This window comes from Crinia signifera, chromosome 12 (genome assembly GCF_055691185.1).
Source record: "Crinia signifera chromosome 12, ASM5569118v1, whole genome shotgun sequence".
Lineage (NCBI taxonomy): Eukaryota > Metazoa > Chordata > Amphibia > Anura > Myobatrachidae > Crinia > Crinia signifera.
In genome coordinates, this window is record NC_139228.1 from 31521947 (window position 1) to 31542878 (window position 20932).

The window sequence follows — 20932 nt, forward strand, 5'->3', positions numbered from 1 at the left end:
GAGAAGGGTTCGATGTGATTGATGAAATTTCTCAGGGTGTATGATATGTCTTAAGTGTCTTGTATGCTGCATTTTGACATATGTATTACTGTTTAATTTGCTCTTTGCATACCTGATTTCCTGTCTTCCAAACCAGTCAATGTAATTTTAAATATTCAGGAGGCCACTTGCCATTGTATAATGCTTAATGTTAACAGTGCACTTTTGTCCTATGGATTTCCCTTCAGGATTCGTGTAATTAATTTTTTTGACCAATAGGAGGCAAACTGTTATTTTTTTTTTATTATATTCTTTCTTGTAATTATTTCAAACAAGTAACATCCATTGTGACTTCTGACCTATTTCTCTGTTGTCCATGTCTATGCTATTGTTAATTAGCATACATTTGGAACAGCAAATTCATTTTTTATTAGGGTCACGTCAACTCTGCATGCTGTGAATAGCACCGGTTGGGAGCTCTCAACGCTATTCAAATCAGAGAGCGCTTATGTCTGGGGATGGCGGTACAGTGCTGTTTGCGCTGCTGTAGGGCACAAGACATCACAGACCTAGTTTTGTTGGATATCTGCTTGCACCACAATGCGCGGATTTGAATAGGCCCAGGAGCTCCGCCCTGGCATCTTCACAGCATGTTGAATTGAAACGACCCTATTGTCCGAAAGCTATAGAGGGTGTACAAACATATTCTTGCTTTCTAATTTCCCAGTACTTTGTACGGGGCTGCTTTATTAATAGGACTGTCCTTTTATATTGTATTTGTAGGCATTCGCCAAATGTTCCCATATTAATTTGACCCAGAGCTGTTGGTTTTCCCAAACTAAGGGCCAGATGCGCTAAGCTTCAAAAGTGATAAAATGGAGAGAGATAAACAGCCAGCCAATCATTTTTCAAACACAGCCTGTGACATGACAGGTAGGAGCTGATTGGCTGGTGGTTTATCGCTCTCCATTTTATCACTTTTGAAGCTCAGTGCATCTGGCCCTATATGTGTTCTCTTTTCACTCGCTCCCTGGGCAGATTTTGTCCCCACGGGTGGTTTTAATATTTTTGCTTTCATGATTTACTGATCATGACCGTTCTTACATTAAGATAAAATACTACTTACGTGTGTATGTGTTTGCCAGCATGCATACTGCCAGCGCAGCGAGCCATGTGAGGGGCCGCGGTGTAACGATACGGTGTCCATGTTAACTGTGTCGAAATGGGGGGCAAAAAGCTGTGAAAAACACATGCCGACATTTTCTCTTTCGACCTTCATGTCGACCTAATGACCACGTTGACCTGAGTGTCGACATAAGGCCGGTCGACCTGAGTGTCGACATAAGGCCGGTCGACCTTCAGTGGTCAACCCAATGATCCCATACCCAATGCTTGGGCATATACTGTCAGATGAAATAGATTGGCAGACATTTGATCTGCCAAGCAGAAACCATCAGATGTGGTCCTACGTTGACTTCTCTCTCTGTGTGTGACCATATGGCACCTGCTTTCCTCCACTGCGCAGACTTTCCCTGTTCCACTGATTGTGGGGACTATAGTTAGTGGCTGATCATTTTAAAACTGTATCTTTTTTAATGTTTAGCAATAGATGTGATTTTCACGTGTGCTTTTAGCCTATTTATTGTAAGCTTGCAAATCTACAGCAGTTCAGATTTCCATGTAAATAGACAATGCGCTTCGCTTGCATCTTAGCAGCTAGGGTCACACTACACATGCGTTCCATGGTGTGTACGCACAGTCCCAGAAATATATGGGTTGTTCCTGGGAGATGGCTCTTCAGGTGCAGAGATGTACAGAGTAATGGAAGTGTTACGGATGTGTCACAGGATTAATCACTCAGGTTGGAGGCCCTATTCTGGGTATAGTTTCAATGGCTCAACCGATGGTAGTGACTGAAGAGCCTCCAAGTGGAATTTCAGCATCTACTCTCTCAATGGGCATCTCTGTCCTTGCTTATTCATATGCAGACTTGTACACTAGTGGAAAGACTTTTCCTAGCATTAGCATATAGTCACAGATGTGGCTACAGCAAAAGAAGCTTAAGTGGTTGCAGCACTGAATAAGCTCCTAAATGTTTATCCATGGCTCCAGAAGGTGGCAGATGTGCCTAGAGCTGTCATTTGATCAGTCACCTCACATAGGCCAAGCCAGATATAACCGTAACCTGGAGAGTAATTGAGGAATTTTTCTCTGAAGGAGATCTCGTGTATTTTTGTGAGAGGTTAGAACATCCCACATAGGGGGTATACAGATAAGTCACGTTTTTTTCTATTAATCAAAATAAAACGTCACTGCAGCAATATCAGTTTGAATTTAGATTTTCCTATTCAATCGATCGAAAAACAGCGATCCAAATGAGTGCATCGGCCGAAAAAAGAGAAAATGGTTGAAAACGCCCGCAATTGAATACTAAAGTCAGTTTTATTCAACTAGCCCCCCCCCCCCCCTCCCCAAAAAAAGGACAGTAGAACAGTGATTCCCAGGGCCTGAAGTCCTACAAGACACCCCTCTCCCTTGTCCAAAGATTTCAATATTTGTTGATAAAAAATTTTCATTTTCAATTTCTTTTTTTCTTTTTATTGGCTCTTTTTGTGTGTGAGAATTGGTTTACAGCAGCAATCATGCGCCTAACGGGGGTATTCAATCTCTCTCCATATTTCTGACAGTGGAAATATCATCAGTTGAGTAGTCAATCCCGGTTGGCACTCTCCTTCCTCTAGTGACGAGTCTGTATTAGCATAGACGGCCGTGGATTGTCAAATCCGTAGCTGTTTTTTGAGAAATCAGCGCAGTTTTTGGCAATCCACAGATTTTCCGACAGTCGGAACATTGAGTACCGACTGTCGATCATGTCTGAAGCCGGTGAAAACTGCAGTGATTTTGACTGTCAGAATCCCAGATAAATCCTTGGTGTTTTGCTTGTTGCGAATCTGAAATTTGCTTCTATAACATGTATTACAATTTTAGAGAACTAAATTAAGCTCCAGTATGTTTTAAGTATAAGATAAAACAAACTGGGGAAATATCCCACTTCTTTTCTAGTTGGGTCCCAGAATAAGAGAACCCTGGGACTAGATCAGTGGTTCCCAACCCTGGTCCTCAAGTACCCCAAACAGTGCACGTTTTCCAGGTCACCCGGCAGGTGCACTCATTATTCAGGCACATTTTGAAAAGATCCACAGGTGGAGCTAATTTTAGCACTTGTGATTCTTTGTGGAGACCTGGAAAACATGCACTGTTGGGGGTACTTGAGGACCAGGGTTGGGAACCTCTGGTCTAGATCAGTCGTTCTCAAACTCTCTCCTCAGGACACCCCACACTGTTCACATTTTCCAGATCACCCGACAGGTGCACGCATTACTGACTGATCCACAGGTGCAGCTAATTATTTCACTGGATTCTGTGAGGAGAACTATGCGGGGTCCTGAAGATCGACTTGGAGAACCCTAGGTCTAGATACACGTTGCTACCTTGTTACGTGTATAGTTTCTCCCATTTTGTCAACTGCTACAAAAGGCTGATGCTCTGAGGGAATCAAAACTGAAAGCGAGATCATGTCCAGTTTAGAGCAGATGTTGCAGAGTTGTGTTTTTTTTTTTTTTTTTTTTGACCTGAAGTCTCTGTCTTGCTGCTGCAGCCCATACCGTCGAGGAGACTGTAACATTTCGGCGCGAACGCAGCACATTTAGGCGCCAGGCCGTACGGCGCCGGCACAATGCAGGGAGCAATCCCACTCCTCCCGCATCACTCATCGGATCACCCCTCAGGTACGGTATTAAAAGCTCCACCGTACTGCATGCTGCAGCCTCACACACCACTGTCCCTGAGCTTTCCGCTCTAACTCCTACCTTGTTCCTATTGTCCTAATACTTTGAACCTTTCTATCTTTCACCGTTGACTGTCTGCATGAAACTGAGCATGTGAGTTGCATGAGTCTGTTGTAACAAAGCTGTTCAGTACTGGTAAAAGAAGTTTAAATCCCCTTTTAAGCTTTGCAAATGTAATACCCTTTAATTCTAATAAAGTTTTATTGGAAGACACATAGTTATCAACAAGGAAATACAGTGTACATGTTTGCTGAACTGGTGTAAGTTACTTGTATTTGCTAATGCACGCTTTGCTGTTTTGCCGCTGTTAAAGTATTTACGACGTAGCAAAGTTTAACTAGAGCCACACGTATTCTCACTGCAGTATAGTACTGGTGCCTTCTATGGTGAGTGTGTATGTATTTGTGTGTGAAATGGGTAAATGTTGAATGATAATGATTGTTCCTAAAAAAGGGAAAAATAATTTAAAAGGCTAATGTAATATTGTGGCAAAATAACACATCTACAGCCCAAGTTATTTAACATATTTGTTTAAAGAAAAAACAAACAAATTATATTTTTTACAATTCTGTATACCGGAAAACCAAATTAGTGCCGTGTAGTCTGTTTTACACTATACGAGGCGGTAATTAATATATAATATATATATATATATATTTTTTTATATATATATATATATATATATATAAAATATATATATATATATATATATATATTATGTGTTCCACCCACCTGTTCCAGGGCAGATTCACTTGTGTATGGACGTTGTCCTGCTGAACTGGAACCATTGTCTCCCTGTAGGGTGGGGAACATTAGTATTATCTGAGCGATCAAGTTAAGCCAAGTACAAAATAGAATTTCATGCACTTGTATAATTTAATCATGAAGCATAATATTGTCCGTATAATGGTCATACCATGATTATATTATATTTAGAACTCAAAATAAAATTTGCGGTCACAGATACATTTTTGTTTTCACAACCCCTAAGTAGCTTCATGCTGATTTTTGACCATTCTCACTTTGCAATTCTCTACATAAAGCCACTCATAGCTACAGTGGCCACACAAGTAGGAGTTTCATCAATCTGCAGTGTGGTGTTCTGCTAATTTTATTGTCAATCTGCGACCACCTTCATCGCGGTTAAAACAGTTGTTATAGTTGAATATACTTATTCAGAAATCCTTTTACAATACGACCAGTGCTTGTCGCGGTTATATGTTGTACTGTTGGTCCATCTGTTGTGGGTGGTGCAGCATGTATGTCCATAATTGTTCATTGATCACCTTCGAGAACTCTCTTCCATTGTAGCTAGCACTGTCCACTGCTTGCCATTGTCTTCTGTGGCTGTTATGTCAGAGTGTCTTCATTTAGGAATGGAGAAGGGGTGGTAAACAGATACCAGTTGGGTAAGGCTCAGTACCTGTGGATTAAGGAGTACCGTTAAGAGGTGCATCTTTAGAAAGGTCAGCCAAGGTAATATTAATTAATAGGGGACTGCTACTTTTTCTCAGGCGTCTTCTCAATAGATATCTATAAACACATACACGCATATTAGTAGTCAAAATATTAGTGAAATACACTATGGATTCATTCATACACAGGGAGCCGGATGTAATTTAGGTACAGTCCGGCTGGCAGGAGGGATGCCGGACAAACCCTGAGGGGCAATCATCCACAAGTCATGGTTTTGCCTAGTTAATGATTGCTGCTAAAAAAAAACTGGGGTGTTGATTATGATGTTGACTCTGTTTAGGTTGACAGCCGATAGGTTGACTGCTTTTGTTCTACAGGCAAAAGGTTGACACATCAAAAAGTTCAACAGTGACAAAAGGTCAACATGAGTTTTTCATGGTTTTCTTGTGTGTATGTAGGCATGGACCCCCAATTAGTGTAAAACGTTCCCTCGCCATGCTTCAGGCACAGTGTCTTGCTATGCTTGGCCCATTATTCTAATCTAACTCTATGCCAACTTGGATGGCACAGAAAGAACAAGTATGTAGACCAATTATGGCTAACCGTGACACTGCAGCTGTTGTTGCTACACATCCCAGCATGCCCTACATCATTTTTAACATGGCCAAATAGCAAAATTGTAGCAGAGCATGCTGGGATGTGTAGTTCAACAACAGCTGCAGTATCAAGGTTAGCCACCACTGCTTACCATGTCAACCTTTTTCGTATAAACCTGTTGCCTGTTCACCAATAGTAATAGATTTAAACACTGTCGGCATATCAACCGGAACCAGTTCAGCCGGCATCCCGCATGGTCACCGGACTCACGTTACATCTAGCCCATGCCCTGCAAAAAGGAGCAGAAACGCTGAAAAGCCAATTCTGGGAATGCTCTTTAGCAGAACAAGTTTTCCATGCACTTTTCATGCTGTGTTAAAAATGAGCAATGGGTTGTGATATTTTACATAGTTATTGGGGTGGTAATATTAGAACACTTTGGTGGCAACAGCACCATTGACGGTTTAACCTGTTCTAATGGGCTTTTTATGCCTTTAGCCTGTGAAGCACGAAAAAAAGTGGCTAGGTTTGAAAAAAATCCTAATTCTTTGACTTTGTTTTAAGTTGAGGTGCAGTTAGGGAATTTTCACATGGATTTTGATTCATTGCCCCCTTTTAATGTCTTCCCAATACCTGTTTTTTTTGTAGCCTTCAAGATGGTCATCAAGGCCAGCAGCCATCAACCCAGGTCAAAGTCCAGTCCCGCCCCCCTTCCCAGGGTGCAGTGCTCAGCGCTAGCGCTTCCTTGCTGGTGAGAAATGGGAGTGTCCACTTAGAAGCATCACATGACAATGCATCTGCCGTAGGCAATAGCAGTTTGCACGATGAACTTGGTATGCAGGCCTTATGTAACCTTGGTGACATGGAAGTTTTAATGCAGCACATTTTGGGTAATGATGCAGTTCACTTATATTTTCATTTCAGAACCGTGTTAATGTGGAGATGTTCTTGTTAATAACATTTTTACAGTCCCTTTTTCCCCCCATTGATTTTTTTCTTTTTTTTTATGTCTGTTTTTATCTATATTCTCTCCTGACAGCTTCCAAGACAGACCACCACCACTGCTACTTAACATATTTTTGATTACCAACATCAAGTTTTTTTTTCCTTTTCTCAAATGTTCTCTGTTGATTTTCGATCTTATTATATGAATGTAAATGTTTTTTTTTTTTTATGTTTGACGGCTTTTTATTCTTTAAGAATGCTTTTCAGGAGTTTCTCTTGCTTTTTCTTTGTTATGATATTTGGAATAATTTACATTTTGACCCTGAACCAAGCATTTTGTATAATGCAAAGTTATGACCTAGAATAAGTAAGGTTATACCTTCAATGGCTAATGGTAACCTACATTCTAAATGTGTATTTCTACAAATGCTGTCTGTTTAGATCTATGCAAAAGGTGTCTATGTAAGCATGTACATGTATAAATATGATAGTGTGTGTATTTGTACATGCTTACATAGACTTTTTTTTTTTTTTAGATGAGTTCTTTCCTGTCTTTTTGGCTGTTCTTTAAGATTTCATGTCTTGCTGACTATGTTGGTGCCATATAAAGTATTTTGCATTCCTTGTATATGATTGCATTTTCTCATTTTTATTCTGATTTAGTTTTTGTACTGTAAAATGAAACTTGGTTATTTTTTATGCATCTTTTGCATGAATTTAGATTGAGGAACACGTGTATATTCATTATACTAAGCAAAACCAACCAAGTTCCTTTAGCATGTGCTCTTTTATTTAATCCATTAACTTTTTAGTTGGAAAATCTTCAGATTTCATTTTTTTTTTTTTTGGTTACTAAAATAACAAATTTTGTATATAAGATGATTTGTAATCTTAAGGGCAGATTTTGAGAAAGTTAACCCACATTGCTCTAAACCCCCCCGCCCGTTCCCCCAGGTCGGCCCTGATACCTGGCCATCTTCTAATTTTTCATACTGTAAACTGGAAAGATTGGGTTGTTCCTTTTCTGTTGTCATGTTAAATGCTCTTGTAGTTTGTATCATTTTTTTTTTCCCCTGTGTTCAATATTTAAAGTTACTTATGTTTCTGTAGGTTCCCACACATGCAACGTCCTTCCTCACATTACCGTCCTATTAAATGAGGTCATTAAATTATTACTGCATTGTTACTGAAAAAAACAACAACACTTTAGTAACTGACCAATCAAAGCTTTCATACCATTCACATTTGTTGCCAAGTTTAGATATAAAGTGAATATTTTGAATGCTTACAATACTTGTATCGTTCTAGAAACAACTCAATAAAGTTTGTTTTTCTTAAAAAATCTTTCTTTTAAACGTTCTTAAAATAGTTGCATGTGTGAAAACCTTAAGATTTTGTCTTTAAATGCTAACCTGGTTTGATGACAAAGTAACCTGTAGTTATCGAGCAAGATCATTTAACCAGCTCTGTGTGCCTTTTTTTTTTTTTTTTTTCCCCTTTCTCCACCTTCTCCAGGTAAATTCACCCCATCTCTCTATGAAACTGGTGGCTGTGACATGTCACTAGTTAACTTTGAGCCTGCAGCACGGAGAACATCCAATAACCTCTGGTTAGTTTTGCTATCTCTTCCTTGTACATGCTCATTATAACAGTTACTAAAATTCCATGAAAATTTCCTGCAAATTTGGGGGAGATATTCCATCCTCACCGCTATTTCCGACAGGCTAAATAGCAGCGGGCGTCTATTAAATGCTGTCTTTCCCGACAGCATTGAACAGGCATCTCTTCAGAACGAGCCCAGTCGAGTAAAATGAAAAATGGACCAACAGTTGTGACCCTGAGCTGAATACCCCCTTTTGATTATTAACCCTTCGTTGCATGATTTATTTTATTTTTAAATATTTTCAAGCTTGTGTATTATATTGACGAGGAAAAACAATGAAAAAATAATCCCAGGCAAAAAATATGATATATGTTGAAAGCGCTCGGTAGCAAATGGTCCACAACATGAAACAGTTGACTGTCTGAGTTTCAAGTGTTTTATAGTGGGATGTTTGGGTGTGTAGCAAATTTGCAAAAGTATGCAGCGAAGTGTTAATGACATTTTAATTGAGCAAATAACCATCGCATTGTAGCAGTAATCCTTTACTGTGCTCTAGAATGGTCATATTGTCAGCAATATTATTTGCTCCATAATGAGGATTAGAACTTCACACCTTAGGTCTGTCCCAGGTGGACCTTGTCCTTTCGTTCTTAGGTTGGTATCATTTTAGTCACGGTAACTTACCATGGCTAATGGCTCCACCAGGGGCTATCCAATTAGCTTCACAATATTTCTCAGAGAAGGGGGCGTGGCCGCGAGCTGAGGATGGAAATAGACGAGCTCCGGCCGGGAGCTCACCTATTTCCGGCTTTTTCTCGGCAGAATGAGCCCGACAGCTTGTGATGTCGGGCTCGTTCTGCGGAGAACCCCTGTTCAATGCTGTCGGGGAAGACAGCATTGAATAGGGCCCCGCAGCCATCTCCCACGTCGGGAGATGGCTGCGGGAGCACGACCAGGAATGAATACCCCCCAAAGAGTGGGGCCCTGGAACCCATAAGGAAGAAGCAAAACCGGCCAGCCTGAAATTGTCTGTTGGGTGCCATACAGTATTAGCTCCCTACTAGATTTTATTTGTAATGTATGACAACTCATCTAAAGTGTGGTTAGTACAAAAAGTATGTGCTGCACATACTTTTTGTACTGCCCGCGGATTGCATCGCATGCAAAATGCTTACAATGCAACCAGCTGATAACGCAGCGTGTATGGGGGGCCTTAAGTTACCCTGGCTAATTTCCTCCCTATATATTGCTGATCAGTTACTCATGGGATTTTGCCCTGACTTTATTTTGCATGTTTAAAGCTACTTTCTCTCTGATTTCAGTACACTTAACAGAGCTATGATATTGTAAACTGTGATACATTTTCCAAATCACAAAAATTATATATATTTTAAATAGGATTGCCAAAATCAACATGCGATTTAAATGGGTTGCTGTTTTTGTTTGTTACAGTGACACAGATTCCCATGTATCAAGTTCTACCTCAGTTCGATTCTACCCACATGATCTAGTAAGATTCTTTCATTCTGTTTTTCGGATTTAAAGCTGTATAACCATTAAAAAAACACAATAGAGGGATAACGTAGGTTTGAAGTGAGGTTTTATGAATGTGGAGAAGTAGCTAAAACGCTCAGCGAATTAAGAATTGTAGACTTTGTAATATTGCTGCATTTCATATTCATGAACAGCTTGAACACTAGCTAAAGTAATTGTCATTCCTTGTGTATATGGAAATGATGATGATGTTTTGTCTGCAGTAGAATCTAGAGATTGAGAGCTGCCTGTGCAATTGCTGTTGTATTAAAGTTAAATGAGAATGTGAAAAAAAAAATCATGAAATTTAAATTGGATTTTAATAAAAATGATCAAACCAATCCAGTAAATACAATAATACAATATTATTTTTAAATACAGAAACTTTAGATTTCATTTGAGTGATTGCCGCCATGAATCATGGCACAGCAAACTTTACACGACAAACTGTAAAAGGAAAGAAACAGCAATGATAACTTACAATAGTTGGCAATGGCCTTGCCTGGTTTGTAAGTCTGAATAAACCTACACCAATAGGTGTGTTGAACACCTTAAAAAGAAACACAAGTTTTGCAGCTTTGACTGCAAATGTGGAAAATATACTTTCTACTGAAGCTGATAGCAATTGCTCTACTGCAGTGGTTCTCAAACTTTGTCCTTAGGACCCCACGCAGTTCATGTTTTCCAGGTCGCCGGACAGGTGCACTCATTAATTACTGCCTGATGCATATTAAAAGATCCACAGGTGGAGCTAATTATACCCCATTCACACCAGAAATGCAGGGACAAACCCGGGAATTCAGTTCCCGGGACAAGCAGGGATATTCCCGGGTTTGGACCCATTCACAACAGAAATGTCCCTGCATTTTCTGGTGTGAGAAGGGGGTGGGAAGGAGGCCGGCATGAGGAGGCGGGCAGGCGGCGGGATGGCGGTGGAGAGAATACTCACCCCGGTTGCTGGTCCTCCGTGCAGGCCAGGGATCCACACAGGCGGCGGCGCAAATGACGGGACAGGCTGCGGATGAAGATGACGCAGCTCTCCGGCGTCCTCACTGCCGCCGGAGAGCTGCGTCGTCGTCATCCATCGGCTGTCCCGTCATTTGCGCCCGCCGCCTGCGTAGATTCCCGTCCAGACAGCACACCGAGGACACGGCAACCCGGGTAAGTATACCCTGTACCCTTCACACCAGCCAGGTCCCCGGGTTGAACCCGGGAACAACCCTGGTACCTAGCCGGGTTGAAATTTGCCCGGGATTTTGTCCCGGGAACCTTTCATACCAGCGCTAGTACCGGGTTGTTACCAGACTCAACCCGGGAATTTAGGCTGGTGTGAATGGGGTTGGATTTCACTTGATTCTGTGAGGAGACCTGCAAAACATGCACAGTGTGGGGGTCCTGAGGACTGAGTTTGAGATCCTATGCTCTACTGCTACCATGATATTGTCATTACCAGATACAGTTTCTGGACCAATATGTATTTTTAACCCATCGTTTGGTACCACTGTTAAAACATTGTGGTCAAACAAGCGGCCATTAAATGGGGTTTGCTTTTGCTTGTAACTTGACTAGTGTTGGTAGAAGGGTATTTGAAGATGTATTTTTTTTTATTAATTTTTTGACAAACTTTAAGCGCTTCTAACTTTTCTGCAGTTAAACAACTTCCACAGTAATTTGGGTTCATGAAGTGTGATTTAAATCCAATGCTTTTTCTCATGATTTTAAATCGGCACACCCTGCGTTTTAACTAGTTGTAAAGATCTAATTTTAACTAACTTTTTTCTTTTTCTCCTTTCTGTATCGCATTAGATTTTTTATTTTACATTTGCCTATTCACTAATGAAGTCATCACTGTTCTTTTTAACTTTTTTTATTTTATTTCCTTTGTGAATTGGAAAAATCCTTCTCACTTATTTGGATTTAAAATTATATTTAATTATTGCATGCATCTTTTTAGAATTTTGTTATCAATCTAGAGCTTTTTTACGGACAAATTTATGGTACCATAAAATAAGAACGGTTAAGGAGTAGTCCTGATTTCCACGCTCAAATGTAGTTTGTGCATAATGTGTCTCCATCTGATTCTCTGGTAGCTCTCTCTCCCCCAGATCCGATTAAACCGGCTGCTGACCATAGACACAGACTTGTTAGAGCAGCAGGATATTGACTTAAGCCCTGACCTGCAGGACCAGATGCAGCCCCAGGAGCAGGCATCCCACAAAGTAAAACACTACTACCGCTTCTGGATTCTGCCCAAGCTCTGGGTCGGCATCAACTTTGATAGGCTGACACTTTTGGCCTTGTTTGACCGGTAAGGAGAACAAATATACTGCGTGTGTATGGTGGTGGTGGTTGTGTTTTATTTTTTTTTTTTATTACATTTTTATAAAGTGTATTATAGTTTGAGTGATATGGCCAGGATGGCATGCATGCTTTTTAATAGGTGATAATTCAGTATTATCCATACATACATACATGGGGGTGAAAAAGGACGTGGGTACGCTCAAGCTATAATGGCCGGAGCTATTCTATTAGAGACCCTGTTTCTCACTTATTAATCGGTTTAGTATTTATTTATTTATTAACTGTTTCTTATATAGCGCATATTCCGCAGCGCTTTACAGAGAATATTTGAACATTCACATCAGTCCCTGCCCCAGTGGAGCTTACAGTCTATATTCCCTACCACATGTACACGCACACACAGACATTCTAGGGTTCATTTGTTGGGAGCCAATTATAACCTACCAGTATATTTTTGGATTGTGGGAGGAAACGGGAGTACCCAGAGAAAACCCACGCAAGTACGGGGAGAATATACAAACTCCACACAGTCAGGTCCATGGTGGGTAACGAACCCATTACCTCAGCGCTGTGAGGCAGTAATGCTAACCATTACACCATCCTTACTGCCCAGTATGCCGGATAAGTTCTTGTACATATGCTTTAACATGGTTGATGCTTTCAAAAACAGATGTTTTGCTTGGGACTTTTTTTCCCCCGAGGTTATTTAGACCCTAAATAAATGTGGCAGTTTTCTGCATGTAGGGACTAATTCGGGCTAATTCTGCATGTAGGGACTACTGCTCAGATCAATTAGCCAGCAGTAAATTACCGCACTTAATTGAATTCCCCCCCCAGAGTAAGACACATTACTCCCATGTTTGACTATGTAAGCTGCCTTTGGAAGCAGTATGGTCCAATGTAAGTGGTTTGTACTAAGAATTGCTTGTTATCTTGTGGGTTGTGTGTGTGTGTTTTTTGTTTGTTTTTTTATAATGGTATTTGGGATGAGGCCTAATAAACAATCCATTGATTTTTACATTATTTGGTTTAATCTTATCTATTTCAGGAATAGAGAGATCCTAGAAAATGTACTGTCAATCATACTTGCAATTCTGGTGGCCTTTCTGGGCTCCGTTCTGCTCACGGAAGGATTCTTTAAAGATATCTGGGTCTTCCAGTTTTGTCTTGTTATCGCCAGCTGTCAGTACTCTCTCCTTAAGGTGAGTGTGTTCTGCTGGCTTGGTTCACTTTAGCATTGTTTATTTCTGTATTGGGTGAAGCTTTGGTTCGATTCTTGCAAGTGTTTCTCCCACACTGACATATCTTATACCGGTACTACATGTAGAGATTCCAAAACCAACCAACCATCCCAGTCCTATTTTGTACAATGAAATCCATTCAGAATATGAGAGATTGGACCATCCTTTCCTGGTCCTTTTTGACCAAAATGATTCATATATTTCTATTTCTTTTCCCATGGATGATATGCCATAATCTCCCAATTGTTCAACATGTATTGCAGATTCCCTGTAGGGCAATGGTTCCCAAACTGTGTGCCTATGCACCCTGGGGGGTGCCTCAGGACACTTGCAGGGGTGCCTTGGGTTGGTGGACCAAGATTAATTTATATTATTTATGGTCAATGTACCAGGCAAAAACAGTGCTTGTGGCTGCCAATCATAATATATGTGGACAAACAGAAGCAAATCCTGTCCCTCACCAGATAACTGTGACATATACACACACTGCACTTACTTTAATATTTTTTATATGAATTTCTCGATAAGAAGCATTTGGCCTAGGGGTGCCTTGAAAATATTTTGATGCTCTAGGGTGCCGTGATTCAAAAAAGTTTGGGAACCACTGCTGTAGGGATTAGTTGTGCATATACTAACAGCAGTTGTGGAAGTGTTTAATAATTAGTACTAATTGCTTAAATCATGCATTATCATGCATATTAAAAGCTTACATAGTTACACAGTATATAGGAAAAATACTCTTTAGAACTCTAGTCCAGAAAGTATTCTGGAATATTGTAATGCTAACTTGGCAGTGCGCACACACTGGTGCTCTTGTAAAGCATTTAACAACTTCTGTTTTGTATTTCAGAGTGTTCAACCTGACTCTTCTTCCCCTAGACATGTAAGTATTTAAATGAGTGTATCAGAGTCTGTATTCTTTGTCAAGGTTATGCGCTTAGCAATCTGGGCCTGATTCAGATCAGTTGGTTTGCGAACATCTCCGATAGTGGGAGGATTGCTGATGCGTAGGAATGTCGGGCAGCGTTTCCAGAAAAGGGTGGGTGGCACCTCTGTTTTCCGGAAGGCACAAGGCCTGCGTCTACATTGCTGCACAAGGATTACCCGGCCTCGCACGCTCAGGAACCGGCCACGATGATTAAGCTATTAAGCCCCAGCTTACGCAACCTAACCAAACGACGGTCGCAATGGTGATCTGAGGCAGGGTCTATGGAGGCTGCATTTGGATCACAGGAATGCAGGAGGTGTCTATTTCATTTGGACACTACCTGCTGCATGTGCATTCTGGTGGATGGCATTGCGAAGTCACTGCTGCGCAGCTCTGCGGTTCCGGGATTCTCTGAATCAGGTTCTGGGTGGTAGTATGTGTTTTTTGGGAAAGGAAAATGGTGACACTAAAACCTTTCTATTTCAGGGCCATAACCGTATCATAGCCTATAGCCGGCCTGTTTACTTCTGTGCCTGTTGTGGCCTTATTTGGTTACTAGACTATGGAAGCAAAAACCTGTCTGCCACCAAATACAAATTATATGGAATGGCCTTCACCAATCCTCTGCTCCTCATCTCAGCCAGGGACTTAATCATTGGTATGTATGCCTTTTGCAGGAGCTGGAATTTCTTGTCTCAATCACGTGATCTCTCTTTAGCTTTGCATGCGTTAGTAATGTTAAATGGACTGTTAAGAAGAGGAAAACGTGAACTGTTCCAAAGGATGGGTTGATGACTAAACAAGGTAGCCAACTTATTAATGGGTTGCCAGGATAAAACAGGCGGTCCTAAATGGCAGTCCATAGTAGGCAAATCCAACGTTTAGTTTCATATGGAATATGCCTTTAAGGCCCCAAATAATAATAAAATCATTTTATACTGTGTATCGTCCAGTAGTAATTTTATATGCTAGATGTATGCCTCAGTCTTTGTCACTGTGCAGTGTAGTAATCCTTACTGTGGATACTAATACAGAATTAAAAAAATAAAATACACTCTGTAGTGTACTCTGCTAATTTTTTTAGAAATCCTTTAAGATCAATACAATAATATTTCAGCATTTATGTAAAAAGAATAACGTATGAAATCACATTGTATGAAGATTTAATTGGTTATAACTACAATTTGCTAGTCTTTGCATCTACCACTACTGTGTATTATTTAGTACGTTCTTGGAAAGTGACATTATGGAGTCCTGGTCATGCTCTCATAAAGCAGGAATGGAGAACCTTTGGCCTTCTTGCTGTTGATGAACTACACACTCCAGCATGCCCTGCAGCAGTTTTAGCATGGCCAAAATAGCACAACTGTAGCAGGGCATGCTGGGATGTCTAGTTAAATAACAGCTGGAAGGCCAGAGGTTCCCCCTCCCTGTCCCAAAGTATAGTCTCCAGAAGGATTTTAATTAATTTTCTTTTATTCATATATTACAAATTCTTTTTTTTTATTTTGGTCAAAAGGTTTGATGAAAAACAAAAAAATGATATGTAGCCTTTAAACTGAATAAATATTTTGGATTTCATTAAAATTAAGCCACTAAAAACATGAAATCAGTTTTTTCATTAATGCCATGTAGAAATTCTTATCTCTCTATTTGGGAGTGGTATTTGGTAAAGCACTTTGAGTCCTATTTGGAGTAGAGTGCTATATTATTATTATTATTATTATTATTATTATTATTATTATTATTATTATTATTTGTAGTGTGTGCTAACATACAGGCCTAATGCCATTGGTCTCCCTGTAGTGTGAAAGAAATCCTGTGAGTGCGGACTACACGCAATATCATAGGGATAGCTTTAATGATAGATGTTGCTTAATTCACCTCAATGGTTTGAGCCTATTTGTGCAGTTGCAGAAAAGCTGACCGTGGAATAACAATACTGTAGGTTGCTTGGTGCGCAATTAGACAGCAGTCAGCTATTTAGAGAATACAGCATCTTATTGTTACTACTAATTATTTATGAAGTGAAAAGATAGAGATGCGGTTATTTATACCGAGACATTGTGTTTGCATGAAAAGGAGACATTTTTTGGGTGGAAAAAAAAAACACCAATTGAATAGCCTGTAAATTAAAAAATAAAATCTGTGTCTAATTGAAAACCCCTTGTGTAAGAAGTATGAAACAATGTGTTAACACGTGTTTAAGACCACCATGAATGTTTATGTTGTAGGTAAAAAGTTATAAAGCTGAACACAGATTAGCGGGAGCTATTGAATCGTTGCCGATTGTCTGATATATCAGCCGTTTCTCTACAACTCTCAAACTAATTTTCATTTCACCTATTTAATTTCAACTGTTGGGAAAAACGTCACTGTCTGAAAACACGTGGATTAGCGATAAACCCACCGATCCACATGTTTTCTGTGTGTAGCTTCAGGCCAGCTGTGACGTGGACCCATCATCTGCCATAGTAACACGTTTTACACTTTATGCTGTGTCACAATTAAAACTATCCAGTACTTCTGGTTAATACTGAATGTTCAAGTTCAGATGGGGGTCCTCGTGAAAGGAACTATATGAGCCCATTCCGTTCTTTAAGGATTTAGCTGGCCATACTGATATCACTCTATGCAAATACTTGTAGACTTATTTGCAGTTCTATTTCACAATTCAGTTAACCAATCACTGTGCTTCTCTTTCAGTGTTCACGCTCTGTTTCCCAGTTGTGTTTTTTATCGGTCTCCTGCCTCAGGTGAACACATTCGTCATGTACCTGTGTGAACAAGTGGATATACATGTGTTTGGTGGAAATGGTGAGAACGGCTTTCTGAACCAGCTTTTAAACTGATCTTTACTCTTGTTGTATTATGTATATATTTATTTCAGTCTCTGGCAGCCCTTACTAATTGGTCATATCCTCTTCCACAGTAGAGGGACAGCAATCCTGAAAGTGGATCACTGGACTCCTCTAGATAGGGAGCTATGTAATATGGGATGTGAGTTGTCTGGTGGCGCCCAGTGTCACTACCTTCAAGGTGGCCGATTTAATTGGGGCTAACACCTGGACATTCTTTACTTTGTGCAGTAGACCTAGTCAAAGTTAAGGAAAACCAGTATGGATGCAAACATAAAAAAGGCACTTGCAGGTAATCTGTCACACACACACGGAAGCCACTGCCTTTACTCCGAGGAACCAGCATACTGGCAGTGGTGACTGGATCTGGTTCATTAGGTGGACACATGAAAAAACTGTTATCAGTTTTTCACTTTTGGTTTTAATGTTGACACCCAAGCACATAGACAGCTAATTAGTGCATTGCTTCACTGCGACTTTCTCAGCGCAATCATTATAATTTACAGTGCAGCTTTACAATTGGAAACAACATTGATTACACAAACTGGGTGGAAACAAACCGACAGAGGTAGGAGGGCCCTACTCGCAAGCTTACAGTTATGGGAGTCCCCTATATGAAAAGTTAAAAAAAAAAAAATCCCTGAAACTGGGATTTTTATTGTTGGCCTAGACCAGTGGTCAGGGAACTCTGTCCTCATTACCCCACACAGTGCATGTTTTGCTGGTAACCCAGCAGGTGCACAGGTGTACTAATTACTCAGACACATTTTATAAGGTCCGCAGGTGGAGTTAATTATTTCACTTGTGATTCTGTGAGGAGACCTGCAAAACATGCACTGCGTGGGGTAATGAGGACCGAGTTCCCTGACCACTGACCCAGACATTGTCTATCAACCATCTGGATACCGTGGCGTTGGAATAGCTTCCGCTGTTAATGTATGTGTAGATCAGCTGTAGCCAAACCACATGGTTTTCAACTGCTTCCAAGTGGTGACTGAAAGAAGGTGGAGATTGGAGACTCTGGGCTCAACCCGAAACAGGTGGAGAATGGAGACATCCAACAGTTGTTTTTTTTTTAATGTGGAAGTGTATTTAACTATTAGTATTTGCTGCAATAGAGTTCTTTCAGAGATTCAGAGACATTAAAGTTTTACTTGAGAATAAGATTGTATTTGTCTTTTTAAGGAAACATGACCTAAAGAAATCTTAGCTATAATATCACCTAATGGCCCCTATATATTCTTCACTTGAAGATATACAGTAATTAATGAAAGGACCCACAGATTCCTTCATTCAATCTTGAAGCAGCATTTTGTGTTGGCAATAATCTCCCTGTGGATAAGATGTCTGTCGTTTGTTTGCTTCCTGCCCTACGTGATTGTATAACTTTGTCCATTTCAGGACCCTAACTAGCACCTTTTCTCTTGCAGCTACCACCAGCCTGCTTGCAGCACTTTACAGCTTTATTCGTAGCATTGTGGCGGTAGCTTTACTCTATGGATTGTGTTATGGTGCTCTTAAGGTAAGGTATTGCGCAGCCATGAACGTTTTATAGAACACACTACTAGGCAATCTATGTACTAAGCGATCTTAGCTGGTGAATGATTCCCATTGTTTGTTAAGCTATACAAGTGTTGACTTAGTTTCTTAAGCCTAGAAGGCTCCTGTTTTTGTGTATTTTATTTCTTCCCTTGTATGCTGGAAGTTAGTACTGCGGGGCTATGTAAATTAGAGAAGCCAGTGGGTTTTTATTTGCCTAGTAGCAAAACAGATTACTATATTTGTATAGGATTCTGGCAATTCACATGACTTTCTAAGGATGTTGTGGCTTGGTGTGTTCAGTTTAACCCCTTCACGACATTTGACGTATATATACGTCATGGCCGGGAAGTACTTCCCGACCGTTGACGTATATATACGTCATGGCTTAAAACTGTCACTGCGTCTAGAGACGCAGTGACAGAGGGACGATGTCTGCTGTCCCTGACAGCAGACATGTCCGTGCATGCCCAGGGGGGGCGGCGATGCCGCCCCCCCGTCGGCGATCGCTGTGATTGGCTGTTCATTGTGAACAGCCATTCACAGCGTTTTCTGTGTCACCGGCGAATAACGTTCGCCGGTGACACGGGATCGGAGGTGATTGGTGCTGTAAAGTACAGCACCAATCACCGCGGGGTGTAAGGGTGACACTGGTGTCACCCCACCTCACCCCTCCCGCCCCCAAAGGCCGTGATTGGTTCGTCGGACCGACGGACCAATCACAGCCATGGAGGGGGGTTTAAACTAACGGTGACTGCACTGCAGACGCCATTCCGGTCTGGAATAGCGTGCAGTGCGGTCACCGTGCCCAGCTGCCGCCTATACTGACCAGAACCCATCCAAAATACTTACCTGATCATTGAGATTGCTTATGCTTGTGACATCTTGTGACATCCTGTGACATCTTGTGCTGCTGCGATTTATTAGATAGAGAGAGAGTTAGAGAGAGAGAGATAGAGAGATAGAGAGGCCTAGTGCTATATTTTGTGCTGCTGCAGTGTGATAGAGCTATAGATAGAGAGATAGAGAGAGATAGAGAGAGAGAGATAGAGAGAGAGATAGTGACAGATTGTGCTATATATTTTTTATATAACTGAAAGAGATAGAGAGAGATAGAGAGAGATAGAGAGGCCTAGTGCTATATTTTGTGCTGCTGCAGTGTGATAGAGCTATAGATAGATAGAGAGAGATAGAGAGAGAGAGAGATAGAGAGATAGTGACAGATTGTGCTATATATTTTTTTTATAACTGACTGCTGCCCCCCCTTTTGTGCTGATCAGTATAAATTAACTGATCAGCAACTTTTTGGGGGCGCAGGTTTTTTTTTATATATAGATATACCTGTCAGTGCTGCTGCTGCAGTGTCATAGAGTGATAGATAGTGAGAGATAGAGAGAGATAGTGACAGAGAGTGATAGAGAGTGCTAAATTTTGTGTCTGCTGCCCCCGCCTTTTGTGCTGATCACTATATCTGAGGTGATCAGCAACTTTTTAGGGGTGCAGAGGTTTTTTTTTTTATATATACCTGTCAGTACCACCAAAGGTTGTGCACCTGCTGCCCCTCACTGGTAATCAGTGTTGCATCACTGATCACCTTTTTTTATTTTTTGTGAGTGCTGTGGGGTCTTTTTTACATTTTTTTTTTTTACACACACTGTGATTTTGTGTGTGTCCTGTGGCCACTGTGCGCTGATCAGTGACGTACATCACTGATCAGCTTTTTCGGCACAGGGTTGATCTATTTTATTTTTTTTTTAATCAAATTCCTGTTGCCTTTGAGCGCTGTTCAGTGACGGACGTTACTGACCAACATCTGTGCTCAATTTTTGGCGCAGGACCTTTTTTTTTTTTAACCCCTTCCATTTTTTTTTTTTTTTAACCCCTTCCATTTTTTTTTTAACCCCTTCCATTTTTTTTTTTTTTTAACCCCTTCCATTTTTTTTTTAACCCCTTCCATTTTTTTTTTTTAACCCCTTCCATTTTTTTTTTTTAACCCCTTCCATTTTTTTTTTTTTGAACCCTTCAATTTTTTTATTTTTGTATTTTTTTTTTTTTTCTGCACTACATACATACACACTACATACCCCCCGGGTTGAAATAAAGTTTGTACCCCCCCCTACACTATACACGTGTTGAAACATTTC

General features: G+C 40.5%; 1 protein-coding gene across 6 annotated transcripts in view; it reads left to right on the forward strand.

The window, feature by feature from the left end:
• PCNX1 (pecanex 1) overlaps positions 1 to 20932 on the forward strand; it is a 97834-nt gene that overhangs the window by 37183 nt on the left and 39719 nt on the right. For 2 of the 6 annotated variants that reach the window (XM_083166001.1, XM_083166004.1), the window contains 10 exons: positions 3638 to 3767; positions 6489 to 6730; positions 8301 to 8394; positions 9841 to 9898; positions 12012 to 12229; positions 13271 to 13424; positions 14314 to 14346; positions 14878 to 15049; positions 17098 to 17208; positions 18680 to 18771. In XM_083166001.1, coding sequence (XP_083022127.1) covers positions 3638 to 3767; positions 6489 to 6730; positions 8301 to 8394; positions 9841 to 9898; positions 12012 to 12229; positions 13271 to 13424; positions 14314 to 14346; positions 14878 to 15049; positions 17098 to 17208; positions 18680 to 18771 — 1304 coding nt within the window. The remainder of the gene's footprint in view (positions 1 to 3637; positions 3768 to 6488; positions 6731 to 8300; positions 8395 to 9840; positions 9899 to 12011; positions 12230 to 13270; positions 13425 to 14313; positions 14347 to 14877; positions 15050 to 17097; positions 17209 to 18679; positions 18772 to 20932) is intronic. The other 4 variants (XM_083166002.1, XM_083166003.1, XM_083166005.1 and 1 more) reach the window with 4 other exon arrangements.